Source organism: Amblyomma maculatum, chromosome 7 (genome assembly GCF_055883805.1).
Source record: "Amblyomma maculatum isolate TAMU_Amacu chromosome 7, ASM5588380v1, whole genome shotgun sequence".
Taxonomy (NCBI): domain Eukaryota; kingdom Metazoa; phylum Arthropoda; class Arachnida; order Ixodida; family Ixodidae; genus Amblyomma; species Amblyomma maculatum.
In genome coordinates, this window is record NC_139350.1 from 85,540,895 (window position 1) to 85,566,997 (window position 26,103).

General features: G+C 46.4%; 1 protein-coding gene, 9 non-coding genes and 1 pseudogene across 10 annotated transcripts; all 11 read left to right on the forward strand.

Annotated features, from left to right (window-relative positions):
* Positions 1 to 748: 748 nt before the first annotated feature.
* TRNAK-UUU (transfer RNA lysine (anticodon UUU)) lies at positions 749 to 821 on the forward strand. The gene has a single exon. It is a non-coding gene; the product is annotated as a tRNA-Lys (tRNA).
* Positions 822 to 922: 101 nt separating this feature from the next.
* On the forward strand, positions 923 to 2,196 carry LOC146183850 (uncharacterized; annotated as a pseudogene).
* Positions 2,197 to 7,027: 4,831 nt separating this feature from the next.
* Positions 7,028 to 7,100, forward strand: TRNAK-UUU (transfer RNA lysine (anticodon UUU)). The gene has a single exon. It is a non-coding gene; the product is annotated as a tRNA-Lys (tRNA).
* Positions 7,101 to 7,170: 70 nt separating this feature from the next.
* On the forward strand, positions 7,171 to 7,243 carry TRNAE-UUC (transfer RNA glutamic acid (anticodon UUC)). The gene has a single exon. It is a non-coding gene; the product is annotated as a tRNA-Glu (tRNA).
* A 68-nt stretch (positions 7,244 to 7,311) lies between these two features.
* On the forward strand, positions 7,312 to 7,384 carry TRNAK-UUU (transfer RNA lysine (anticodon UUU)). Its single transcript has one exon. It is a non-coding gene; the product is annotated as a tRNA-Lys (tRNA).
* Positions 7,385 to 7,729: 345 nt separating this feature from the next.
* Positions 7,730 to 8,674, forward strand: LOC146183854 (uncharacterized). The gene has a single exon (XM_084608432.1). The coding sequence runs from the start codon at positions 7,745 to 7,747 to the stop codon at positions 8,672 to 8,674; it is 930 nt and encodes a 309-aa protein (XP_084464558.1). The 5' UTR covers positions 7,730 to 7,744.
* A 3,703-nt stretch (positions 8,675 to 12,377) lies between these two features.
* TRNAK-UUU (transfer RNA lysine (anticodon UUU)) lies at positions 12,378 to 12,450 on the forward strand. Its single transcript has one exon. It is a non-coding gene; the product is annotated as a tRNA-Lys (tRNA).
* Positions 12,451 to 12,517: 67 nt separating this feature from the next.
* Positions 12,518 to 12,590, forward strand: TRNAK-UUU (transfer RNA lysine (anticodon UUU)). Its single transcript has one exon. It is a non-coding gene; the product is annotated as a tRNA-Lys (tRNA).
* A 3,558-nt stretch (positions 12,591 to 16,148) lies between these two features.
* On the forward strand, positions 16,149 to 16,221 carry TRNAK-UUU (transfer RNA lysine (anticodon UUU)). Its single transcript has one exon. It is a non-coding gene; the product is annotated as a tRNA-Lys (tRNA).
* A 68-nt stretch (positions 16,222 to 16,289) lies between these two features.
* On the forward strand, positions 16,290 to 16,362 carry TRNAK-UUU (transfer RNA lysine (anticodon UUU)). Its single transcript has one exon. It is a non-coding gene; the product is annotated as a tRNA-Lys (tRNA).
* Positions 16,363 to 16,430: 68 nt separating this feature from the next.
* Positions 16,431 to 16,503, forward strand: TRNAK-UUU (transfer RNA lysine (anticodon UUU)). The gene has a single exon. It is a non-coding gene; the product is annotated as a tRNA-Lys (tRNA).
* Positions 16,504 to 26,103: the final 9,600 nt, after the last annotated feature.

The window sequence follows — 26,103 nt, forward strand, 5'->3', positions numbered from 1 at the left end:
ACAAGCTGGAGCTTCGTTTTCAAGCAATGAAGTTCGGGGCGAAGCAACGGAGGGAGTATCACCACACGCCGAGAGCAGCTGTGTGGAAGAAGAACACACACACACACACACACACACACACACACACACACACACACACACACACACACACACACACACACACACACACACACACACACACACACACACACACACACACACACACACACACACGCACGCACACGCACACGCACACGCACACGCACACGCACACGCACACACGCACACACACACGCACACACGCACACACGCACACACACACACGCACACACACGCTCGCACACACACATACACACACTGAAACTAGCTCTAAACGAGCCTCGGGACACTAGATGTGGAGGTTGTGGAATTGCGGCGTGGTCTAAACTAACACAGTTATTCCTGTCCCGTTGGGAGGAATGTTAGAGAGTAACTCTCTTCGACCGGGAGAGAGTAGATGGCCTGCACTGTGCAATTATTATTATCAGCTTTTTTACAGCCCCTGCTGGCAAACGCTGCCAACGATCGAGATGAATAGAGAAGTGTCGTAGCTATGCTATGCAGCTGGAAACAAGACAATATTTTGCTCGTGGTAGTAGCCTTTGGCTTAATCCTTTCACAATTAAAAATGCTGATTAGAACGTGCACTTATGTCCAGTATTCTGGAAGACCTTTTAATTGCGAAGCACATCTCAAGATACTGCTACGCACAAGATACTGCTACGCACAAGCCCGGATAGCTCAGTCGGTAGAGCGTTAGGCTTTTAACCTATCGGTCGAGGGTTCGAGCCCCTCTTCGGGCGTAGTCTGCTTTTTTTCTGTTTAAGAATTTGTTCCATCAACAATTCCTGTTGATTCGCGAGGGCAGCCCGGATAGCTCAGTCGATTCTACTTCCGGCCGCCGAGGCGAACGGACGTGCCATCATGTGCTCCGACGGAGCGGTAACAGCGGCCCAGCTGGGTCGCGGAAACAGGATTGCGGACTTACCGGACCAGGATTATCAGGTCATTTTGCCTTAACTGCCATCAGGTCGGAATGTTTTAAATACTGTTTTTCTGCATGCTGATGTGAGATGTCGGCCGTATCGCGTGGAAGACTTCCGTGATGCGTTGGATGGTCTGGATATGCTCCCCGAGGTGATCGCCTTGGGGACGTACCAGATGAATCACGTCTGGGCGCTTACATTCAAGAGCGGAGACGGGATGAAGAAAATGTTGGCCTTGCGTGATTTCAAGGTGAAGGAACGACGATGCGTCATCATCGATCCAATGAACCAGGACGTGAGGCTGAAGTTGCACTGGCTTGTCTACGGTGTCCATGACGACGACGTGCGATCTGCCCTGGCACCTTTTGGGAAGGTAACGGACATTTCGAAGGAAAAGTGGCGGGTCAGTGGCGTTGCGGACAAAGCATCAACGACCAGAGTAATTGGGCTCAAGCTGAAATCCGGTGTTTCGATGGACGACCTCCCGCACCAGCTCCGCGTAGCAGGCGAGTTGGCTCTGGTGGTAGTGCCGGGCAGAGCTCCGCTGTGTCTCCGGTGCCGGACTGCGGGGCACATTAGACGCGAGTGTCGTGTTCCTCGTTGCACCCTATGCAGGCGCTTTGGTCATCGGGAAGACATGTGCGTTAAAACTTACGCGAGTGTTACTGGACCACTGCAACAAGAGGACGCTTCAGACCTCATTATGGATGAAGCCGACGCCGAGGAAGCAGCGAAAGGGAGGCTGGAATTGTCCACGCGATACCCTAACGCGTCTTCCGAAAATTCTGAAGGCTCCACGCAGGCCGCAAGCCGTGACACGAAAAGCGAGACACCTGCTACACAAGTAAAGATGCCTTCGGAGGCTGCTGAGAAGTCCTCCGAGAGCACCTTGTCGGAGGGCCAGCGAGACGAACACACCCAGGACGGCGTGCAGCCACCTGGAGTTACGAAGGCTGCGTCTAGTAGTGACCGAAGAGCAGCGTCAGCCGCAGGCAATGGAAGTCAGCGGGAGCCGATGGAATTTACTGTGAACTCAAAAAGAACGCACGGGGACAGCGTGGGAGCAGGAGACGGCCTTGACTACACTAACGAGGGACCGCCCCCCAAAGCCGTCATGCCACGGCGACCTAGCTTCAGACCGAAGCCGAACATCTCCCTCGACCGCAATACGGTCGGGACACCGCCCTCGTAGCAAAGAGGGATTGTGAAGTTTGTGCATAAGGAACTGCACAAACCCTTCAAGGTGGTGCGACCGAGAGGCAAGGCCTCTTCGCAGTGTCTACGGGCTCAACCAAAAAAGCAAGTGCACATTCTCAACTGCTTCCCAGACTGCCGAGGTAAGCGCCGTGCGGTCCTTTTGTTTTGAAATTAAATGGCAGTAAACCTCCAGTCTGCGTTACGTGTAGCCACATTAAACGTTCGCGGAATGGCAGCGCGGCGGCAATATCAAGTCAGTCGGCTATTTCTTGAAAACGAATTGGACTTGGTCGCTATACAAGAAACGAAGGTAGAAAGCGAAGAACAAACGGACCGCATGGTGCAACCATTCAGAGATAGGTACAATGTATGTGTGTGTCATGCTGTTGGCAATTCGGCAGGGTGTGTTATTTTTATTCGCAACAGTCTGGGCATCGTCGAGGAGGCAGTCACTGTGTGCCCTTCTGGACGCCTGATTGTTGTTGACTTTTCCTTCTCTAATTTGAAATGGCGTATGATATGCGTCTATGCAACTAATAAGGAAGGGGAGCGTAGGTTGTGCTTCGAGCAGCTCGAACAGCATTTGAAGGGTGAAAGATGTGTTGTTATGGTGGGTGACTTCAATTGTGTATGTATGCCTGAAGATCGCGTAAAACTTCAGCCTGTGAAGGACCCTAGCGCGCACTTATTAAGGACGTTAACCACAGAGTATCATCTAGAAGACGTTGGTTGGCTTTTATCACCTAGTGGACAACGCCAGTACACACATTTCCAACGAGAAAGCCATGCGAGGCAAGATCGTGCATACATTTCCTTAGAACTCGCGCCTCTGTGCCAAAGTTATGAAGTTAAGCACGTGTCTTTTACAGATCACAGCCTAGTAGTTTTTTGCATAGGAGCAAAGGAAAATAAATCTAAATTGAACTGGGAGCTTTGGAAATTTAATTCTGAACTTTTGGATGATGAGAGCTATGTGAACGAGGTAAAGGAAATGTTCAACGCACTGTTTGCGACCAAATCAGGGGACTGGATGAGTGAGTGGGAAAGTTTTAAGAACAATATAAAAATGAAAGCAATAGAAAGAGCAACCATTTTACGACATGTCAGTAAAGAGAACGAGAAAGATCTGCACCGTCAACTCAACTTGTTGCTGAACCTAGATAGCGGGACGCCTGGATTGTGGTCAAAGCAGATTAAAGAAGTTAAGAATAAACTTGAGCTTATCGATGAAGAAAGATTTAGGGGAGCTATTGTGCGAGCACGAGCAGAGCGATTATGGGTTAGCGATTATGGGTTGGCGAGACACCGAACAAGCGCTCACTCGGTGACGAGAAAAGATACGCGCAAAAAAACAAAATTCAAAAGATACTTCACCATAACGAAGTTGCAACAGAATGCGAGGTTATCAAAGAAGCGTTTGCAGAGTACTATAGTGAGCTACTTGGGCAGGCTAAGCAAAGGAAAGAACAATTCGAAAGTCAGTTTTTGCAGACCATGCCCAGGCTTGAGGATGAAGTTAAAGCCAGGCTTGAGCAACCAATCAGTGTACTTGAAATTGAGCAGGCTATAGAAGAAATAAGCGCTGGAAAATCACCCGGTCCTGACGGATTAGGGGCTGCTTTTTACAAGAAATTCAAATCAGAAGCCAGCAGGGAATTGTACTGCGTAATAAAGGAAGCATACCATATTAAACAAATGCCGCCATCTTTCAAGCTTCACATATTGTCTTAATTCCTAAATCAGATGACGCAGTCAAACTTCTATCGGTGGGGTCCTATCGGCCTATAAGCCTCACAAATGTGGATTACAAATTGTTTATGAAAGTGTTGGCAAGGAGGGTGCAAGGTGTCATTAAACAGTTAGTAGGTCCACACCAAACGTGCGGCATTAAGGGCCGCACTATCTGTACGAATGTACACACAGCAAGATGCGTTTTAGAGTGTTGCGATGCAGACGGAAGACATGTAGCAATGATACAGCTTGACTTGTCAAAAGCATTTGACAACGTTTCACATGACGTCCTTTTCACCGTTTTAGAGCATGTAAATATCGGAAGTGTTATCGTAGATGGAGTCAAAATGGCATACGCTGGGTGCTCTACCCGTATTATTGTAAATAAAAGTCTTACTGACGCAATAGCCGTGCGATCGTCAGTGAGGCAAGGATGTCCATTGCCCCCTCTTCTATTTGCCTTGTATCTAGAGCCCTTTTGTTTAAGCCTGATTAATAATGAAAGAATCCGTGGATTCAAGCTACAAGCATCCGAAGTGAAAGTACTTGCGTACGCGGATGATATAGCCATTTTCTGTGTGAACCGACAAAGCGTAAGTGAGGCAGTCGAGGTTGCTGGCGGTTTTTGCACCGCAACTGGCTGTGAGATTAACTGGGAAAAATCGGCTGGCTTTTGGCATGGTAACTGGAACGAAAGACCGGAAACGTTTGCAAACATGCGATGGACATCGTTGCCTACCAAGTATCTGGGTATGACACTTGATAGCTATCAAGATAGCGAACAATACTGGCGTCAAGAGACAGAAAAGGTCAGGGAAAAGACGCAAGGCTGGCAAGGCCGCAATTTGTCCATGTTTGCCCGCGCGACTGTCTGGATATCTTTTTTTGATATCCAAGGTGTGGTTCGTACTCCAATTTTTGTTCATGAAACGCACAAATCTGCAAAAAATTCGCAGAGTGTTCGCGGTTTTCATTTGGGGGGCAAGTTGGAAACGTACTAGTAGGACGAATTTGTTTCATTCTGTTTGTAATGGTGGATTAGGCCTGTCTCACCTGTTTCTAAGACAAATCGTGTCGCGATTTATTTTTCTGCGGGACCAGAAAGACTATTTTTTTGCGCACAGTAATGCAAGTGCACTTAGGCAATGCCTTACCTGAATTTATTGTTTCATCATGCAATGACGGTGGACGCGCAGTAACTGGGTTTTGGCGAGAAGTTGTACTTGCATTCCAAATCTTAAAGGCTCGATTTTCCCTTGAGTACTTAAGTTCAGTGCAAAGGAAAAAACTTTACAGAGACCTACTGGATACAATGTTGCCAACACGAATGAAATAAGACTAACCGGCAAAGAAGACGCACACAGGAAAAATCGACACAGAAAGAAAGAGGCTGGGCTACCAACCGAACTTATTAGCAAGAACGGGGCTCATATATATAGAGGCGCTCAGTCACATGACCTTTCCACAATCGCCATCACATCCTTCCGTTCGTGGTACCACAATTCACTTTCATCGTAACTCCTTTATCGTACCTACGCTTACCCAGTAATCACTACATACATATAAAACTATAAAACAACACTATCTATGCAAAGCTGCGTCAGAAGGAACTAAAGTCATACACAATACAAACATTCACATACAAACATTACAAACATTTTTGCGCGCGGGTATTAAACCATGAATCAACGCCATGATAACGGGCACACACATATCTAACAAGGCCTGGTGATTACAAAACAGATTGAATGAACCTGATTTCCTTACTTCGTAAGGCAACAGATCACTACAGCAAGCATCTCCTTTCTGTGTTATCATAAATGCTTCAAGAACTTCACGCGCTATTTTGTCGCGACTTCTGCCGAGAATCTTAATCCCGTCAAGCACCGGCTCACATCTGCACTCTTTACAGTGAAGGGGCAAATTAGACCCGGTTCCATTCCTTAGGGAATTCGAGTGCTCCAGTGCTCTGTCGTTAATACAACGACCCGTCTGGCCGCAGGTCAGTGGTACTTCATACACCACACCGACCGCACATTCCACAAAGGGTTGGCCATGCCTCTTTTCGCACTGGGGCTTCTTTTTCCGTTCGATGCGTGCACACAAACCGCTCAGCTTTCTCGGGGCTGAGAATACGACAGGCACATCATACCTGGCTGCAACCTTTTTCAGGCTGTGGGCGACACGGTGCGTATAAGGGACCACCTGTGGTCTCTCTTTTCGAGGCTTAGCGGTGGAGCTTTTCTTGCCTTTCATTTTTTGTAACAGGGTCTCTGCTACTGCAGACACAACAGAGCACGGGAAGCCTGCCTTTTGAAATCTGTTAATCTGATTATTAAAACTTACTTCCATCATGTGAGCGCAGGACTTGATCAGCGCCGATTCCAAGCAAAGAGAAGCCGGTTAGTCTTACTTCATGCAATGCACCAACTAGCCCAACAACGTGTTTTACTGAGTTGCCAACACTTAGGTACCGAACAGTATACTGTGGAGACCCAGGAAATGATGTTTTAAAGAGAGTTAAAAAGATGAATATTAAGCCCAGCATTAAAACCTTCTTCTTTAAACATCATACAGGCACGCTCCCAGTTAAGACTTGGTTAGAGGAAAAGGGAATATTCGTTCCATGGACAACTAACTGTATATTATGCAAGAAACCAGAAACAGTAGATCATGTATTTATTGATTGCTGGGATCCAGTCTTCTAAAGGGACATCTTGCAAAGGACTCTAAAGAAAGACCTGCCAATAACACCGTACGGAATCCGTTTTCTACCAATTGAAAACGATGGCGACATTCCTTATGACCTAATAATCATGGTTCTGGGGCTCCACAGCATATGGCGAACAAGGATGGCTGTTAGGCACGCCGATGTAAACGTCCGTCCAGTCAGGGAGAATTTCATTGAAAGCATTATGTACTTGCGAGATGTTTATCGTACATTGCCAGAACCTCCAGACTGGATTGGCGTCCTAGATGAACTTGTTCATTTTAAGAAGTTTTAAGCATTCACGCTGACCACGGCATGGTCACCGTGTTTTATCTGTATATATTTGCAGTGTATTTGTCAAAGCAGGCAATAAAAAAAAAAAAAAGCCCGGATAGCTCAGTCGGTAGAGCGTTAGGCTTTTCACCTAACGGTCGAGGGTTCGAGCCCCTCTTCGGGCGTAGTCTGCTTTTTTTTTCTGTTCTAAGAATTTGTTCCGTCAACAATTCCTGTTGATGATTCGCGAGGGCAGCCCGGATAGCTCAGTCGGTAGTGCATTAGGCTTTCAACCTAACGGTCGAGGGTTCGAGCCCCTCTTCGGGCGTAGTCTGCTTTTTTTCTGTTTTAAGAATTTGTTCCATCAACAATTCCTGTTGATGATTCGCGAGGGCAGCCCGGATAGCTCAGTCGGTAGAGCGTTAGGCTTTTAACCTAACGGTCGAGGGTTCGAGCCCCTCTTCGGGCGTAGTCTGCTTTTTTTCTGTTTTCAGAATTTGTTCCGTCAACAATTCCTGTTGATGATTCGCGAGGGCAGCCCGGATAGCTCAGTTTCCACTTCCGGCCACCGAGCGTGACGGACGTGATTATCATGGGCTCCCAAGGAGCGGATTCAGCGGCCTAGCTGAGCCGTGGTATCAGGAGCACGGAAAGGTCTGCCAAGGAATACGAACTGGTTCTACCGCATCTGCCTACAGGTTCGAGTGTTTTGCACACTGTTTTTTTGCATGGCGACATAAAAGCCAGGCCGTACCGGGTGGAGCACTTTCGAGACTCCCTCCCTCGTCTTTCACTGCTGCCGGAAGTGGTTGCCCTCGGGGCATACGAAATGAATCACGTGTGGGCGGTAACGTTTAAAGGTGAAGAGGCGAAAGCGAAGATTTTGCAAGCTCAAGCTTTGGAAGTGAAGGAACACCGATGCGTGGTCATTGACCCCTGTAACCAAGGCATCAGGTGGAATTTTTTCTGGCTGCTTCACGGCGTGCACGACGATGATGTGCGAGCAGCGTTGGCGGCTTATGGAAAAGTTACGGAAATATCAAGAGACAAGTGTAAAGTGCAAGGGTGTGTCGACAAGGCTTCAACGACTCGAACCGTCACGCTGAAGCTAAAAGTGGGCGTTACCATTGAGGACCTGCCGCATCAGCTTCGGGTCGCCGAGGATGTCGCACTCGTCCACGTCCCAGGCAGAGCCCCGCTTTGCCTCCAGTGCCGCGGGAAAGGACATATACGTCGTGAGTGTCGTGTGCCGCGCTGCGGGCTGTGTCATCGCTACGGCCATGACGAGTCCCAGTGTGTGCGCACGTATGCCAACGTTGCAGGCCCCGTGCCGAGTGAAGTGGCAGGCGAGCACTTGATGGACGCAGTGGACGCCGAGGAAACTAGCAGTGGAATCACTGAGGATGCAGAGCTGAAAGAAGAATCCTCTGAGAAGACCCCTGCACTTAAAGAACACTGTGAGTCAGATGTGAGTGTTCCGTTGCCGAATGTTGCTGGGACCGAGACACCCACGAAAGAAGACGGCAATGCCAGTGCTGCAGCTTCGGCTACGCAACACAGTGAGGAACAGGGGGACACTGAAGCTGAGATGCTAGCTGCTTCTATCTTGCCTGTGAAGCGTGTGCACGAAGACAGTGTCAACGAGGGATCAACCCAAGGAGGAGCGGAAAACGGACAGCCTCCGCTGAAGGCGGCCCCCCTTCGCCGGTCGGCCTTCAAGCCAAGACCAAACGTGCCCCCAGACCGGAGAACTGTGTAACCTGTGCCTCCGCCATAGCGGGGGTACCCTTTTCGGTCGAGACGTCACAAGCCCGGTCCATGATCGGGAGCAGCGCTTGGAACGACGGACAGACTCGCCAAAACGGAAGAATGGTCATCCCATGCAACAGTTCAACCGCAATGCTGTCTTTCTGCAGAAGAGATGTGTGTGGAATGTTTCGCGATTTATGATTTCTTGAGATGGCGACCAATTTATCCACTAGCTTGCGCGTAGCCACGCTAAATGTGAGAGGGCTGTTAACGCGTCGGAGACAACAGCAGCTGAACCGCCTTCTGCTGGAGAATGAAATTGATGTGCTAGCAGTTCAAGAGAGCAGAATGGAAAGCGAACAACAAACAGAGAAAATGGCTGAAATATATCGTTCTAGATATAGTGTTTGCGCTTGTCATGCGGTTGGAAGATCGGGGGGATGTGTCATTTTCATTCGAAATTGCATAGAGTGTGTACAGTCTTGTGTTCTCGTGTGAGAGTGGTCGGCTTTTGATATGCGATTTTAGTTTTTCTGGATTGGACTGGAGAGTGATCTGTGTTTATGCGCCGACTAGAATGTTTGAGCGGGAAGAGTTTTTTCACTATATGAAATCCTTCCTAATACAGGAGAGGCGTGTTCTCCTGCTTGGAGACTTCAACTGTGTCTGTAGACCGGAAGATAGAACAACAGACCGTGTCCTTCGTCACAAGAGTGCAGAGTTACTTATTGACATTGTTAATGAGGCAGAGCTTGAAGATGCTGACTGTATAAAAACGCATGAAGGCCAAGCAAAGTTCACGCACTTTCAAGGTAGCTGTCATGCAAGGTTGGACCGTATATATGTTCCCATTGATTGTGTGCCCTTGTGCACGGAATATCAAACACTTCCCATGAGCTTTAGTGACCACTCCCTCGTAATGATTACTCTAGGCATGAAAAGTAAGGCAACAAAGTTCAATTGGGAGCTATGGAAATTTAATGAAAAACTGCTGCTGGATGAAGAATTTACCACTAAAGTTAAAGAATATATTAAGCATATGTTACAAAATGACTCTAATTTTATACAAGCATGGGAGCAGTTTAAGTGCGATATAAAGATAGCTGCTATTGACCGAGCATGCACTCTCCGACGTAAAGAAAGAGGACAAGAAAAAGAACTTCGTAGCACACTTGATTCAATACATGCTTAGCATGGAGAGCGTTACGCCTGGCTTGTTCGCCCAAGATATAAAAAAGATAAAAACCAAACTTGAGGTGATAGACGAAGAGAAGTATCGCGGTGCGGTGATAAGGGCACGCAGTGAAAAATTGTGGCTCGGAGAGACGCCCACGAAAAGGGCACTTAGTGACGAAAAAAGGTACGCAGTGTCAAAAGAGATAAAAGAAATCTGCTATCAGAACGTAGTTACCTCGGAAAAAATAAAACGATTGAGCGGGCGTTTGTAGAATTTTACAGCGAATTGTTTAGTCTGAAAACACCGGACATTGAACGCTTCAGAAAAGACTTTCTGTCGCTGATGCCAAGAGTAGAAGACGAAGTGGCGCAGACACTTGAAGCAAGTATTACTTCCGAGGAAATTGAGGCCGTTATCGGGGAATTAAATTCCAATAAGTCACCCGGGCCAGATGGTCTTGGTGCTGCCATATACAAGGCCTTTCCAACTGAAATGGCTGTTTTACTGGAAAGAGTTATTAGTGAATGCTACGAAAAGAACGTACCTCCTCCGTCTTTTCGAATGCCACACGTTGTACTAATCCCGAAAACAGATGACCCAGTTAAGCTTCAGTCTGTAGCGTCTTACCGTCCTATAAGTCTAACGAATGTTGACTATAAAATTTACATGAAAGTATTAGGGCGACGACTTCAACGTGTAATTACTGCTCTTGTAGGCCCACATCAGACATGCGGTATAAAAGGAAGGACCATTTTTACTAACATACACGCAGCAAGGAGTGTACTCGAATGTTGTGACGCGATGCATCACCACGTAGCAATGATGCAATTAGACCTCCAAAAAGCATTTGATAAAGTGGTACATGAAATTTTGTTCTCTGTTTTAGAGTATGTCAATGCTGGTTCCGTGATTACAAAGGGCGTGGAAATGGTTTACGAGTGCTGTTCAGCGAGGCTGGTCGTGAATAAGCATTTAACCGATCGTATACCTGTTCAGTCGTCAGTAAGGCAGGGCTGTCCTCTGTCTCCCCTTTTGTTTGCGCTTTATCTGGAGCCTTTCTGTTTAAGATTGCTTACAAGGCCAAACATACGCGGTTATAGATTTTTTCAAAGTGAAGTTCGGGTTTTGGCATACGCGGACGATATTGCGGTTTTTTGTACTGATCATGAGAGCGTGCAAGAAGTTGTAAAAGAAGCCACTGCTTTTTGCACTGCAAGTGGAAGTGAAATTAGTTGGGTGAAGTCTTTAGGATTTTGGCACGGAAACTGGCAATACGCGCCTGAACTGTTCTCCAGTATGCAATGGACAATAACGCCAGGCAATTAGCTTGGTGTGCCACTAAAGCATTACCGTGAAAGCAAGGAATGTTGGGCCGGTGAAGTTGAGCAAGTGAAAACCCAAACAAACAAATGGGGAGGACATAACTTTTCTATGTTCGCAAGAGGTACCGTTTGCATTATGTTCCTAGTTGCAAAAATTTTTTACATGCTGAAAGTGTTATCTATGTCGAGAATCTCTGTTCAAAAACTGCATAGGGTATTTGCCACGTTTGTGTGGGCTTCCACATGGGAGCGTGCCAGTCAATGCAATCTGTTTCATACGGTGCATAATGGTGGACTGGGATTGTCACATTTATACTTAAAGCAGATTGTAGCCAGGTTCTTTTTTTTTGCGCGAACAAAGCGATGTTTTTCTTAGAACGGTAATCCAAGTGCGATTGCGTGATTCACTGCCGGAATATGTAGTTTCGACTATGTCTACAGGGCCAATGGCTCTAAGTGCTTTTCTTCGCGAAGTGGTCGCGTCCTTCCAAATAATGAAGGCGAGATTTTCAAATGAGTATATGTGTACTGTTACGCGAAAACGGCTGTACAAAGATTTATTGGAAACCTTTTTACCTGTGCCTCTTTATCGCTCTGTATATGCTTTGGGTCCGGAGCTGGACGTGTTGAAGAGAGTGAAAAGAATGCCCATCAGATCGTCCGCTAAATCTTTCTTTTTTCAATTGCATACCGGCACTCTTCCGGTGAAGCCATGGCTGGAAAGCAAAGGCCTTTTTGTGCCTTGGTCTGCTGACTGTTTAATTTGCAAAAAGCTGGAATCCATAGAGTATATTTTCCTTGATTGTCACGATGCAGTTTTTTTGTGGGACGTGCTACAGCGTACTATTAAAAAGGACTTACCAATAACGCCGTTTTGCATACGCTATCTTCCATGCGCCAAGCCAGGAGAAGTGCCCAGTGATTTATTAATGGTCTTGTGTATGCACAGCATATGGAGAACGCGAATGGATGTTCGCCATGAGCATGTTGTCGTACACCGAGCCCATCAGTATTTTGTTGAAAGTGTAATGTACACGCGTGATGTTTTCGGAGGGGAATCTGAACCCCGGAATGGCTGCCAGTCTTGGACAAGCTCATGTCACCTAATCCATTCTATCACAAGAAACCTGTCAGAAAGTGACTTGTGTTTTTAATTCCATGCGACTTTTCATCGATCTTTGTAGTTGCCAAGTCGGTAATAAAGAAAAAAAAAAGCCCGGATAGCTCAGTCGGTAGAGCGTTAGGCTTTTAACCTAACGGTCGAGGGTTCGAGCCCCTCTTCGGGCGTAGTCTGCTTTTTTTCTGTTTTAAGAATTTGTTCCGTCAACAATTCCTGTTGATGATTCGCGAGGCAGCCCGGATAGCTCAGTCGGTAGTGCGTTAGGCTTTTAACCTAACGGTTGAGGGTTCGAGCCCCTCTTCGGGCGTAGTCTGCTTTTTTTTTCTGTTTTAAGAATTCGTTCAATCAACAATTCCTGTTGATGGTTCGCGAGGGCAGCCCGGATAGGTCATGTACGGCGTCAGTGCCGAATGCCTCGATGCACCCAGTGCCGGCGCTTTGGCCATACTGTGGAGAACTGTGTATTAAGTTATGCCGATAGACTGCGTCAAGGCCAGTGGTCACGAGAAGATGACGTGGCGTCCGAACATATCATGGATGTGTCAGAGGCTTGTCCGGAGGATGTATGCTATTCCTGGCCAAAACACTAGAGATGACAGCCATGTCTTATTGCATAGATGGCGAGGGACGACTTATATGCTGACCTCACATTCTCAGGTGTGCAGTGGCGAATTATTTGTATTTACGCCCCTGTAAAACAGCGAGACAGAAGGCATTTTTTTCTTTCATTAGTTAATCATTTGTGCACAGATCGCAAAATTATGTTGTTGGGAGATTTTAATTGTGTGTGTAGGGATGAGGACCGATCAGCATTATGTAAGAGATATGACCCTAGTGCTGCATTACTTAACGATTTGGCTTGTGAATATAACCTTGTGGATGTGGGGCAGGAAAAAGGCGACAGTAGTCATTTCACTCATTTTCAGTTCTCCTCTAATGCCCGCCTTGACAGAATTTATGTTTCTGCAGACATGTTAGCAAATTTGTTTGGTTACTGAGTGCGGCCCATCTTCTTCAGTGACCATTGTATGGTGTCTTTTCAAATAGGGAGGTACAGTCGGCAGATACTTCACCCTCGGTGGGAACTGTGGAAAATGAATAACTGTCTGCTCTCAGATGAAATCTTTAAGCGTGCTGTACCTACTTGTTTAAAAGACATATGGTCACGCCATGATCTCTCAGTTTTTCAAAAATGGGACTTGTTCAAACAGGAAACCAAAAACTTAGCAATTGAAGCCTCTGCAAGAATCGCGTTCCTAAAGAGACACCACCTTCGTGAGCTTGGGCGCACTCTAACTGAGCTACATGAGCTAGAGAGGGTTAGCCCGGGTGCCTATGTTGAAGAAATTAATAACGTAAAGGCAGAGCTTCAAAAAATTGCGACGGAAAGATACAAGGGGGCCCTAATAAGATCTAGGACTCGAAGGTTTCTTGACGAGCAACTTTCACGTCGGGCCCTCAGTGATGAAAAAGAGAATGCTCTTACGAAGGAAATATTGGAAATTCAGTATGGTGGTTGCACATATAGTGATGCTCCTAGTATTCTTGCTGCTTTCTATGATTATTATCGAAAGCTGTTCGGCAGTTGTAAAGATCCAAATCAGGGTTTCGATTATAATTCTTTACTTGAGAACTTTCTCGACTAGACGATGAGAAATGTGCTGTAGTGGAGGGACCCATCACTTTGGAAGAAATTAAATCAGCCATTTCAGACCTTCAGAACCAGAAATCTCCTGGCCCAGATGGTATTACTAGCTAATTTTATAAAACATTTTCGCCTTGCCTAACGCCTGTTTTGATGGAAGTATTCCAAGCATCTTATGATGTGGGTTTCCTGCCTCCCACTTTCTATTCAGGCCACACGATATTAATACCCAAAAGCAAAGATACTAATCGGTTGAAAACTGTTGAAGGATATCGCCCAATTTCCCTCTGTAATGTTGATTACAAAATTTTTGCCAAGGTCCTTTGTTCTCGTTTGCAGCTGGTTATCATGGACTTGATAGGTTCGCATCAGGTATGTGGTATCAGAGGGCGCAGTATTCAAACACACATCCATATTGCACGTTCAGTAATCGAGACAGTATCAGATGAGACAGGCTAAGTAGCTCTGATTCAAATTGACCTGGCGAAGGCGTTTGATAAAGTTCGGCACAATTTCTTGTCCGCGGTCTTGGAGAATGCAAACATTGGTGACGTTTTGCTCAAAGGCATAAGGCTGTGCTATATGAACTCGTATACAAGACTAATTGTTAATCAGGGGCTAACGAAACCAATACCACTGGAATCATCTGTTCGTCAAGGATGTCCACTGTCCCCACTCTTGTTTGCCTTATATCTGGAACCCCTCTGTCTCAGTATAATTAACAGTGCAGCCATCCGTGGTTTCTCTCTGGCTCAATGTGAAGTTATGATTTTAGCTTACGCGGACGATATCGCCCTCTTTTGTTCTGACAAAAAGAGTGTACTTGAGGCTTTACACTTGACTGAACAGTTCTGTGATGTATCAGGCGCGACCCTTAATTTAGATAAATCCAAGGGTTTTTGGTTGGGACACTGGGGCACTAGAACAAGCCAGTTTGGAGGCATATGCTGGGACTGTAGTCCTCTTCAGTACCTAGGGGTTCCGCTGCACCAAGTTCGTAACAGCGCAGCCTACTGGGATTCACAAATCGTACCTATGCGGCGACAAACGCAGGCTTGGATGGGTAGGGAACTCTCAGTGTTTGCTAGGGCACAGGTCTGTAACATATTTTTGTTTGCAAAGCTTGCGTATGTCGTTCAAGTCCTGCATTGTGCGAGGAGCAAAGTACAAGTTATACACAGAATATTTGCAACATTTGTGTGGCGCTCTCAATGGGAGCCCATGCGGCGTGACAACTTGTTTCTTCCCTTAGAGTCTGGTGGAGTGGGCCTTGTTCACTTGTTTGTGCATCAACTTGGCTCCCGTTTTTTCTTTTTCAAATCGGCAAACCATCCGTTTCTTATAACTGTGCTCATTAGGCGTCTTAGTCCACATTTGCCTTACTTATTCGCACCAACTGGGCAGGCTCGTGAGGGGCGTTTATTGGGATTCCTTAAGGAGGTTGCTGACACTTTCAATTTTCTCACTGTGCGTTTCTCTGTAGATTACCTGTATAGCCTCTCGAGAAAGCAGATGACCCAGGCTCTCACTGAGTCTTTGTTCCCTACACCGTTGTATCGGCAGCCTTGTCTAGGGTTTTTGGACACCACTGTTCTAAAGCGTGTTAGGCAAATGTGCATTCAGGCAGCTGCAAAAACGTTCTTTTTCAAATTACTTACAGCGACGTTGCCTGTCAAGACATTTCTTCACAATAAAGAGATGTTTGTGCCCTGGTCGGTAAATTGTCGTCTCTGTAACGTGCCTGAGACAATTGATCATTGCTTTATTCTGTGCCGTGATGCTATGTTCTTTTGGGACATACTACAAAGAACTCTTAAAAAGGACATTGAAATTACGCCTTATACAATTAGATTTTTGCCTCCTGACAAAAACTCTGTCGTGCCTTACGATCTATTTGTTTTGATGGGACTGTTCAGCCTTTGGAAAAGCCGCATGATCGACAGGCATGCAGAGCCATCAAGATCGTCGAAATCCGTGTTTCGGGAGCAGTGTGCTTTGGTTAGAAGTGTATATGCTGCACGTGAAGAACCTCCAAACTGGATGCCGTATCTAGACGCATGTGTATGTCTCCCAGACTTTTGATGTTCTGATGATTATGCATTGTCGGGCTGAGGATATGACGGGCTCGTATAAAGCAGCCCGGTAACTTTAGACATGGACATGTTTAAGTGGAGTTGTTCCTTTTTACGGAAGTTTTTCCATGCAATAGAGAAAAAAAAAGCCCGGATAGCTCAGTCGGTAGAGCGTTAGGCTTTTAACCTAACGGTCGAGGGTTCGAGCCCCTCTTCGGGCGTAGTCTGCTTTTTTTCTGTTTTAAGAATTTGTTCCGTCAGCAATTCCTGTTTATGATTCGCGAGGGCAGCCCGGATAGCTCAGTCGGTAGAGCGTTAGGCTTTTAACCTAACGGTCGAGGGTTCGAGCCCCTCTTCGGGCGTAGTCTGCTTTTTTCCTGTTTTAAGAATTTGTTCCGTCCACAATTCCTGTTGATGATTCGCGAGGTTAGCCCGAATAGCTCAGTCAGTAGAGCGTTAGGCTTTTACCCTAACGGTCGAGGGTTCGAGTCCCTCTTCGGGCGTAGTCTGCTTTTTTTCTGTTTTAAGAATTTGTTCCGTCAACAATTCCTGTTGATGATTTGCGAGGGCAGCCCGGATAGCCCAGTCGGTCATTCTACTTCCGGCCACCGGCGTGTACGGACGCGGAATCACGAGCTCCGGCGGAGCGGCGATTGCGGCCCAGGCTGGCCGCGGTAACAGGATTGACGAAAACAACGATAAGGAATATCAGATCATTTTGCCGCATCTGCCCACCGGACGTGTTGTTTTCAACACAGTTTTTTTGCACGGTGACGTACGAGTGCGACCCTTCAGGGTTGAAGATTTCCGGGACGCCCTGGCCAAGATTGGTGCGCTCCCAGACGTGGTGGCCTTGGGGGCTTACCAATTAAACCATGTCTGGGCGGTGACTTTGAGCAGCACGGAAGCAACCAAGCGGCTGCTAGCCTTCAAGGAGCTTCAAGTGAAAGGTCGACGGTGTATCGTCATTGACCCGGAGTGACCCGTGAGCGGTGGCGAGTCCAGGGCGTGCACGAAAAGGGCTCATCAACGAGAACCGTGCTTCTGAAGTTGAAGCCTGGGATGAGGATAGAAGACCTACCTCACCAGATAAGAGTAGCAGGGGAGTTGGCCCTTGTTGTGGTGCCTGGGCGGCCAATGCAGTGCCTGCGCTGCCGCGGGACCGGTCATGTGCGCCGGGAATGTAAGATTCCGCGTTGTTCGACGTGTAAGCGTTTTGGCCACTCCGAGGAAGATTGCGTACGAACGTATGCAGTGGCTACTGCACCAACAGCGAGGGCGGACATGACGGAGCACCAAATGGATGTTGCAGAGACAGAAGAGGCCGCAAAAGGGGTCGGAGAAGGTGAAAAGCTAACAGCAACGACAGGCATGTTAGTGCCCCAGGGGGGCGGGGACGAGACACTCGGTAGGCCAGACAAGGAAGTCACACTACCAAACAACGGACCGTCAGAGGAAGAAAGGGTGAGCGATGCCGAGAGCTCAAAAATTGAACTTCTGGAGTCTGGGGGCAGACAGGAAACCCTTGAAAAGAGCAGCGTCCGAGCGACCAACGTCCAAGGCCCTGCGAAGCGTGCCCACGACGAGAGCGCCAGTGAGACAAACAAGGCAGAGGCAGCTAGCAACGACGAGCCGCCGATAAAAACGCCAATAGGGAGGAGTGCGAGCTTCAAATCAAGACCGAATGTCTCGACGGACAGGAGAGCTGCCGAAAAGCCGCCCCTGTCACAAGGTCTGCCAGTGCAACCTCATGGCTCTGGTGTCAACGAAAGCGTCTAGCGCCATGCTAGACGTGAAGGGTAAGCACCAAGCTCTTGACCTCTTTTCCCTCTAAGAAAATGGCTTATGTACTGTTAGTAAAGGTTGCGACCCTTAACGTGAGAGGTCTAGCAGCGAAAAGGAAGCAGAGCCAGGTCCTGCGCCTTTTAAATGAAAATGACATCGATATACTTGGGGTTCAAGAGACAAAAGTCGAGGGTGAACAAGAGACCGAGAGCACGGTGCAGCGTTTCACGTCGCGGTTTTACGCAGCTGTCAGCCATGCAGTCGGTACTTCTGCTGGATGCGTCCTGTTTGTGAAGAAGTTGCCGGGTCTTGTAGTGCAGTCGCATGCTTCTTTTCCGTCGGGTCGGGGTGTGGTCCTCGATTTTAGTTTTTGCTCGGCTGAGTGGCGTGCTGTTTGTATGTATGCACCTACGTTAGTTGATGAGAGGGCTGCTTTGTTTGATTTTGTTGAACGGTATTTAAACACGGATAAGACACTTGTCTTTCTGGGGGATTTCAATTGTGTACTGAGCTCCGGTGAGAAAACTAGCCATCGTACATTTAGGGATCGTAGCACAGATGTACAGGGTGGTCCACTCTAAGTGCGAACACTGCTCCGCGTGGCCGCGCTCCGCGGAGCGCCAGCGGATCCGGCGCGTTCGCGCATTGAAGCAAAGCCGCGCAGGCGCACAGGGGCCCGGGGGAGGACCTTCGTGTCGTCTGCTACCGCGCTGGCGCAATCGATGCAATGCAATGCAAGCGAGCAATGGAAGCAATGCCAGCAATGCAAGCGAGGTGCGCGCCAGCGCTGTAGCAGACGACACGAAGGTCCTCCCCCGGGCCCCTGTGCGCCTGCGCGGCTTTGCTTCAATGCGCGAACGCGCCGGATCCGCTGGCGCTCCGCAGAGCGCGGCCACGCGGAGCCGTGTTCGCACTTAGAGTGGACCACCCTGTACTTTCGCGCTTGATTGACGAGTTTGCACTGGAAGACGTTGCAGAGTGTCTCACGAGCGAGCGACGGGTTCAGTATACGCATTTTCAGGGTGCTAGCCACGCCCGCCTTGACAGAATTTGTGTCCGCAGAACTGGCTCCAAAATGCCAGGATTAATATGTTTTAGCGGTAACGTACTCAGATCACTGCATGGTTCAGTGTACAATTGGAACAAGAAAGGGAGGTAGCGGTTTTAATTGGGAATCGTGGAAGTTAAATAATAAACTGCTGAATGACGAGCAGTTCACCAGACTAGTAGAAGAAGAAATTGGTAAGATTTGTCACGAGGACACCCACGAACTGGGTCAAGAATGGGAACTGTGTAAGCAACAAATTAAAATCAAAGCTATAGAAAAGGCCAGCTGCATACGGTTTCAAGAAAAACAAAATGAAATGCATTTAAGATCTTTGCTAGATAAATTGTTAGCCCTGGAGTGTAACACGCCAGGGTTATACATGGACGACCTTAGAAAAATAAAACAAAGACTTCAGCTGAATGACGAAGACCGTTATCGCGGAGCACTGGTGCGTGCGAGAGCGGAAAAATTGGCCATGGATGAGACGCCGACAAAAAGATCGTTGGGAATAGAAAAAGCAAATGCAAGGCGAAATCACGTGGCAGAGGTAGATTGGGCAGGACGCACAGAAACCGATAACGGAGGAATCGGGAAAGTTTTCCGGGAGTATTATGAAGAGCTATTTTCGTCCCGAGAGGTTTATTTGGACCGTTTTAAAAAAATCCTTTCTTGACCCGATGCCAAAAATTGACGACGAACAAAAAGAAAGACTGGAGCGGCCAATAAGCGAAAAAGAAGTGCAGCAGGCAATAGAAAATTTAAACCCTGGGAAATCACCCAGGCCTGATGGCCTGAGTGCGGCTTTTTATAAAGCGTTCAAGGAACAGCTATCTCCTTTGTTGTGTGCCTTATTTAATGAAGCGTATGAACTGAAGGCACTGCCTGCGTCTTTCGGATAGTCGCACACAGTACTTATTCCGAAAACTGACCAACCAGATAAGCTTAGGCAGTTGTCGTCTTACAGTCCCATTGCTCTGACAAACGTTGATTACAAGATTTATATGAAGGTGCTTGCTGGAAGACTACAAACGGTTATATGCGAACTAGTGGGCTCTCACCAAACGTGCGGTATCAAAGGGCGATCTATCTATCAGAACATTCACAAAGCGAGAAGTGTGCTCGAATGCTGCGATGCAACTCATGCATGTGTTGCGTTACTGCAGTTGGATTTGGAGAAAGCTTTCGATTGTGTGGCACCTACTATTCTGTTCAGTATATTAGACTATGTTAATGTCGGCTCTGTTATTCGAGAGGGAGTGGCCTTGGCGTACCGTAACTGCACTACGAGATTAATTGTCAATAAGTCACTGGGGGCCCCCATCAGCGTACGACGTTCGGTGCGCCAAGGTTGCCCCCTCAGCCCTCTTTTGTTCGGCATTTATATTGAAGCATTGTGTTTAAGCATCCTACAAAACAATGACATTGATGGGTTTCGACTGCATGAGTCAGAAGTCAAATTACTGGCTTACGCAGACGACGTTGCGGTCTTTTGTGTAAATAAGGAGAGTATAAAGAGGACAGTGGATGTGGTAAAACATTTTAGCAAAGTCACAGGGAGTAAAGTTAACTGGGGCAAGTGCCTGGGAATTTGGCAGGGAGACTGGCAGCTAACCCCCGACACTTTCGCTGATGTGTCGTGGGTTACAACGCCTGCAAAGTATTTGGGTGTGCCCTTGGAATTTTACAAGGAAAGCGAGCCATACTGGCTAGAGCAGGTCAAAGAAACCCGTGAAAAAGCGTAAAAATGGAAAAGCGCTCAATTATCAATATTTGAAAGAGCCTCAGTTTGCAACCTGTTTTTAATTAGTAAGTTATGGTATGTAATGCAAGTGTTGCATTGCTCCTGTGTGAATGTGCAAAAATTGCATCGAGTTTTTGCGGTGTTTGTTTGGGCCTCGAGTTGGGAGAGGTGCAGTCGGACAAATTTGTTCCGGCAGGTGAAGCATGGGGGGCTTGGTCTGGATCATTTGTTTGAGCGACAGATTGTCACCCGATTTATGTTTTTTAGGGATGCGAGCGATCCATTCCTGCGTACAGTGTGTCAACAAAGACTTGGTCGAGCGTTGCCTGATTTCGTAGTTTATACTCAATGTATGCCGGGTTCACTTTTTGGATTCTTTAGGGAAATTGTTGTGAGCGTGAAATTCTTAAGCGCACGTTTTTCGAAAGAGTATTTAAGTAATGTTAACAGGACAACATTATACAAGGATGTTTGTGAAGTGGTGTTCCCGGTGCCCTTGTATAGAGCTTTATACTATGGAGGCACAGGAAGTAATGTATTAAAACGCGTAAAGAAAATGCAAGTTGCTACGGGAGCTAAAACGTTTTTCTTTATGCTACATACCGGTACTTTGAGTGTAAAATCATTTATGGAGGAAAAGGGTATGTTCCTACCGTGGGGGACCCAATGTCTCATCTGCAAACAGCCAGAGACAATAGATCACGTGTTTTTGCATTGCTGGGAGGGAGTATATTTGTGGGATGTTCTGCAAAGGACAATAAAAAAACAGTTTCCACTTGATTCCCATGGCATTAGGTATTTGCCATTGGATAACCATGATGAATGCCGTTAGACCAGGTTATGTTAATGTGCCTCCACAGTATATGGCGCGCACGAATGGCTGGTTATCACTGCGATCCAGATGCATGGCCAGCCCGCATGTATTTGCGTGAACGTGTGCAGCGATGGCTCGACGTGCTTAAATTGCAACCATGTGCTCCTGAGTGGCTGTCAAAGCTGGAACCTTTGACGGTGCTCAAGGAATTTTAACATGACAATGCCTGCCCCTGAGTGGGTGTTAGGCAAAGCGAACTAGCTTTGTGTGTACATATATTATTCCTTTGTTCCTGTTGTTTTGAGTTGCAGTGCGGTGTACTTGTGTCAAAGTCAGGCAATAAAGAAAAAAAAGAAAAAAAAAGGATAGCTCAGTCGGTAGAGCGTTAGGCTTTTAACCTAACGGTCCAGGGTTCGAGCCCCTGTTCGGGCGGGTGACATTTTTGTTTCTCGCTAGCTCGATTTTCATGGCGGCATGTGTTGCGTGGTTGTTAAGCGTAATAATAAACGAGTTTCCGTCTACAAACTCGCAGAAGGGTGAAATGCCAGGAGTAAAAATGCGTGCGCAATTGTTCGCAAAAAGTATCAGCGAAACCATGACTCGCAGTGTTTTCATAAATGAAAGGGTGCAGACTACACAGGCCGCTCGTTATCCCACGCCACATGCAAGGACCGGCTCATCCTGAAGAAAAGGCCCGGGGCGTGGTATGGAAAATCCTCTGCTTCGAGTGCATGACTTCGTAGGTTGCGGAAACGAAGAATTTCACAGAAAGGGTGAAGCAGGAGAAATCTTTTCTCAGACAAATAAACAGAAAGCGACGTGCAGGGGCCGGGCGCATTGGGACAAAAGGGTTAAATTAGACACAAAAATTGTGACGGAGACTGAACCACATATGCGCAGGTAGACAGAAGGCTCCTGTCTGACTGTTGAGACATTTTGAAGACGCGGGAGAATGTTATTTGTTTCCTGGGAACTGTTCTCTCTTCTTACCCCCGGTGGCTTAAAATTTCAGTAGTCCGGCGTTCAACCAAAGGGCAGCGCCACTTGCCTGCGCTCACACCTTAAAATGAAAGTTGAAATTGATGTTTACTGTCTCTATTTTTTGATTTGTTTTTTTTAATCAACATCACCACCATGTAAAAAATTAGAACGACGCTTAATTTCGCCTTGATAATAAGAATCGCGATTTCATTCCGCGCTGGAACTCACATTAGTAAGTCACTAGTTCATAAACGGTTCTTTTTTTTTTTGCTTCTTAATTGTTTCGTTTCTATTTATTCATGCCTGATTATTTTTTATTGCTTCGGTGTTCCGTAGGTCTCTGCATAACACGTTTGGCACCATGGGCCTTTCGTACTCCCATTGAAGGAAAAATACGCCCATTGAAGGAACGTCCTCGGCAATTTTGGCTTTCTCAAGACCCTTCCCCAATTCGTTCGCTTTTAAAGTGAAAGCCTTTCCAGCCCCATTTTGGGAAAATCCGGTTGCCGGCATGTGGACACTATGGTACCCCAAAACGTCTCCAGGTGCCCCCAGGAATATGTGCGACATAGTTTGCACAGTTTGCACTAGGGAACCTTCATGTTGTGGCGCGGCTAGGGTGCCTCGATGTAGCGCGCTGCCGTACGGCGGCGCTGGTATCGAGGCAACCTAGGCGCGGAGCCCGGCCATATGGCTTAGGGTGGGGAGAGCTCATGCCAGGGCTGCCTATTTTGGTCAAAAACGACCGTCAAGCTTGGTGGGCCGCAATTTTGGTTTCAGCCTACGAGTGGCGCGCTTTGTATATAGAACCAGGCTTGTGTAAAAGTAGAATTCCGTCGTATTATCTGATTAGTAACCTTGTGTGCCTTTTTTTGGGAGAATCACAACTTTGTATTTAACCCCAAAATGATATTTCTTACCAGGAAATATTGCTTGCCGACGCACTGTTTTAATGCCTAGCGTTACTTGGCTGATAAGTATCGTGTGCAAAATGTGTAGAGAGTGTCTGCAGTCCGACGACCTCCGGCGCTGCATGGTTATACACAAAAAAAAAACATAGCACACACAAGAGAATTAAATCAGGACGTTAACACAGATGATGTGCTCTTTTTTTATTTTATTTTAGGTACAGTACCACGCCTGTTATATCAATGGAAAAGTTATATCGAATATAATTGCACTGACGTGATTGTAAGTACTATTAAATAATTAATTAGTTAATTGCGAACAAAAATGTGCTTTAGGATGTAGCATCAAGTCTTATATTATTGGATAGCTTACGTCGAGTGCAATTGCGCTTGACAATTTCAAGTCTATATAATTGCCGTTATTTAATTCACTGTGATTAAAAATTGAACTTCAGGCTATAGCATCGTCACATTTCATTGGATAACGTATACCGAGCCCGATTGCACTGCACTAATTGGCGGTTTTTGTTAATAACCGTATGCTGGAGAATCTAGACGGACACCAATTGACTGAAATTAAGATTTTAGGTCCGTTGCCACGACGATCGTCTGCGGTGAAGGCCGCCCACGCACTGCTCCGCTTTATGAAAAGCACAGGCCTAATCGAAAGACTGAGTTTGCTGTTATGTTACGTGATATGACTGTGACGTGATGTAATGTGGCATGTCTGTGATGTGACTGTACTAACTTCACTCCTCCCTTTCTCACATCTTTTATATCCACTCACCCCCTTCGCCCAGTGCAGGGTAGCAAACCGGTTTCTTTTACGCCTGCCTGCCTTTCCTCCTCGTCTTCCTTGTCCTCCTCCTCCTTTGTTAATAACCATTACTTAGTTGATTATGATTAAGGCTACAATGCCAAGTCATATATCAAAGGATAGCTTATATGGAGTACGATTGCTACACACTTATTGGCAGACTTTATTGACAGTTTTTAATCAGTTAATTGTGATTAACACTAGAACTTTAGACTACAATGTCAAGTCATATATCACGAGAGAGCTTATGTTGAAGACAATGCCAGCATACTAATTACTGGTCTTATTTATTATCCGTTAATTAGTTATTTGGAGTTAACATTTCACTTTAGGCTACAACGTGAAGTCGTATATCACGGGATAGCTTATATAGAGTATGATTGCGATACCCTAGTTACCATTGCTAATTAATAGCCGTTAATTAGGTAATTGTGAGCGACAACTGAACTTTAGGCTCCAATGGCAAGTCATAGCATGGGATGGCTTATGTCGAGTACGATTGACGTACGCAAGTTGCTTGTCTTACTTAATAGCCATTATTAGTTAATTGTGATAAGCATTTAAACTTTAGGTTTCATCAAGTAATATCACGGGATAGCTATTATCGAGTGCGATTGCAGCACACTCATTGTTGGTCTTGGTTTATAACCGTTAGTCAGCTAATCGACGTTAACAAAAATGCGAGTCATGAGTCATGCTTATGAGTAAGTTTGAGTTTGTGTATGTGTGTGCGTGTGTTTTGTTTGTGTGCGTGTGCGTGAAACAGAGAGATAGAAAAATCAAGATTTAAAAATTGAGTCCTCTGAGTGGATTAGACTCGTATTTTTCATAGATGTTAGTCGGAACTAAACAACTAACCCGTCGACTTTATGAAAACAGAAAACTAACCACGACTGTGCTTCGATGCAGGCACACTTTCTTATTTTATTTATACCTTCTGGAAACTACAGGGACTTGAATATTTGGGGGCTGGGATTTAAAAAAGTCCTATGCAAAATCTACTACCCCTTTCCAGCTGAAATAACGTTCACAAAGTAGCAAAATATCGTCTACGTTATTTGATAAGTGATTCAACATCGGTACTTGCCTAGATTTTCCGAAATCGAGAAAAAACTGCTCTCGGCGGCGTGCAAAATTTTCGCAGAAGAGAGTTGAAAAGCTATTTTGACATGATGCGTCATCTGTCGGGCAGCGAGGCAAGCGCGCCAACGGCCGGGATGGAGCTTGTCTCACTGCTCGACAGATGACGCATCATGTCAAAATAGCTTTTCGACTCTCTTCTGCGAAAATTTTGCACGCCGCCGAGAGCAGTTTTTTCTCGATTTCGGAAAATCTAGGCAAGTACCGATGTTGAATCACTTATCAAATAACGTAGACGATATTTTGCTACTTTGTGAACGTTATTTCAGCTGGAATGGGGTAGTAGATTTTGCATAGGACTTTTTTAAATCCCAGCCCCCAAATATTCAAGTCCCTGTATATCTGTCTACGCGACTGCATGGGACACATAACGGCGACACATACAATCGCCGCTGTTCGTGTCTCCACTCTTACTCTGTGTTTTCGCCCTTCAAATGTGATTAATTAGTTCAAGGGTAGAGATGTCAGCAATTTTACAAACACGTGACGTTCAATATAAACTCACACGTGCATACCGGTTCAAGACATCGCAGAGAACAGGTGGGCAGCTAAGGATAAATACATATACCGAAAATAGCTCTTTGAAATGGCGGAAAAAAGACGAGGAAACTAACCAGTAAGCATGCAGGACACAACGACGGAGGAAAAAAAGTCGCAAAGACAAGTAAAAAAGAAACTAAACAGTGGTTTATTTGTAATGATAACAATATAGTGTAAAATTATATCTAAATTGGGAAAGTCAGATCAGAAATGAGTCGTTTCATGATAATAAGCTGGCAGTGCCCTATTCTTTGATGCCAGATTAGGATGCCTTAGAACGCGCACCTGCGCAAAAACATAATGAACCAAGATGACGTATGTTCGGCATG

What these genes read in the sequence shown, in the direction of transcription:
- LOC146183854 (XM_084608432.1), top strand. Translation starts at nt 7,745, where the DNA reads ATGAATCACGTGTGGGCGGTAACGTTTAAAGGTGAAGAGGCGAAAGCG.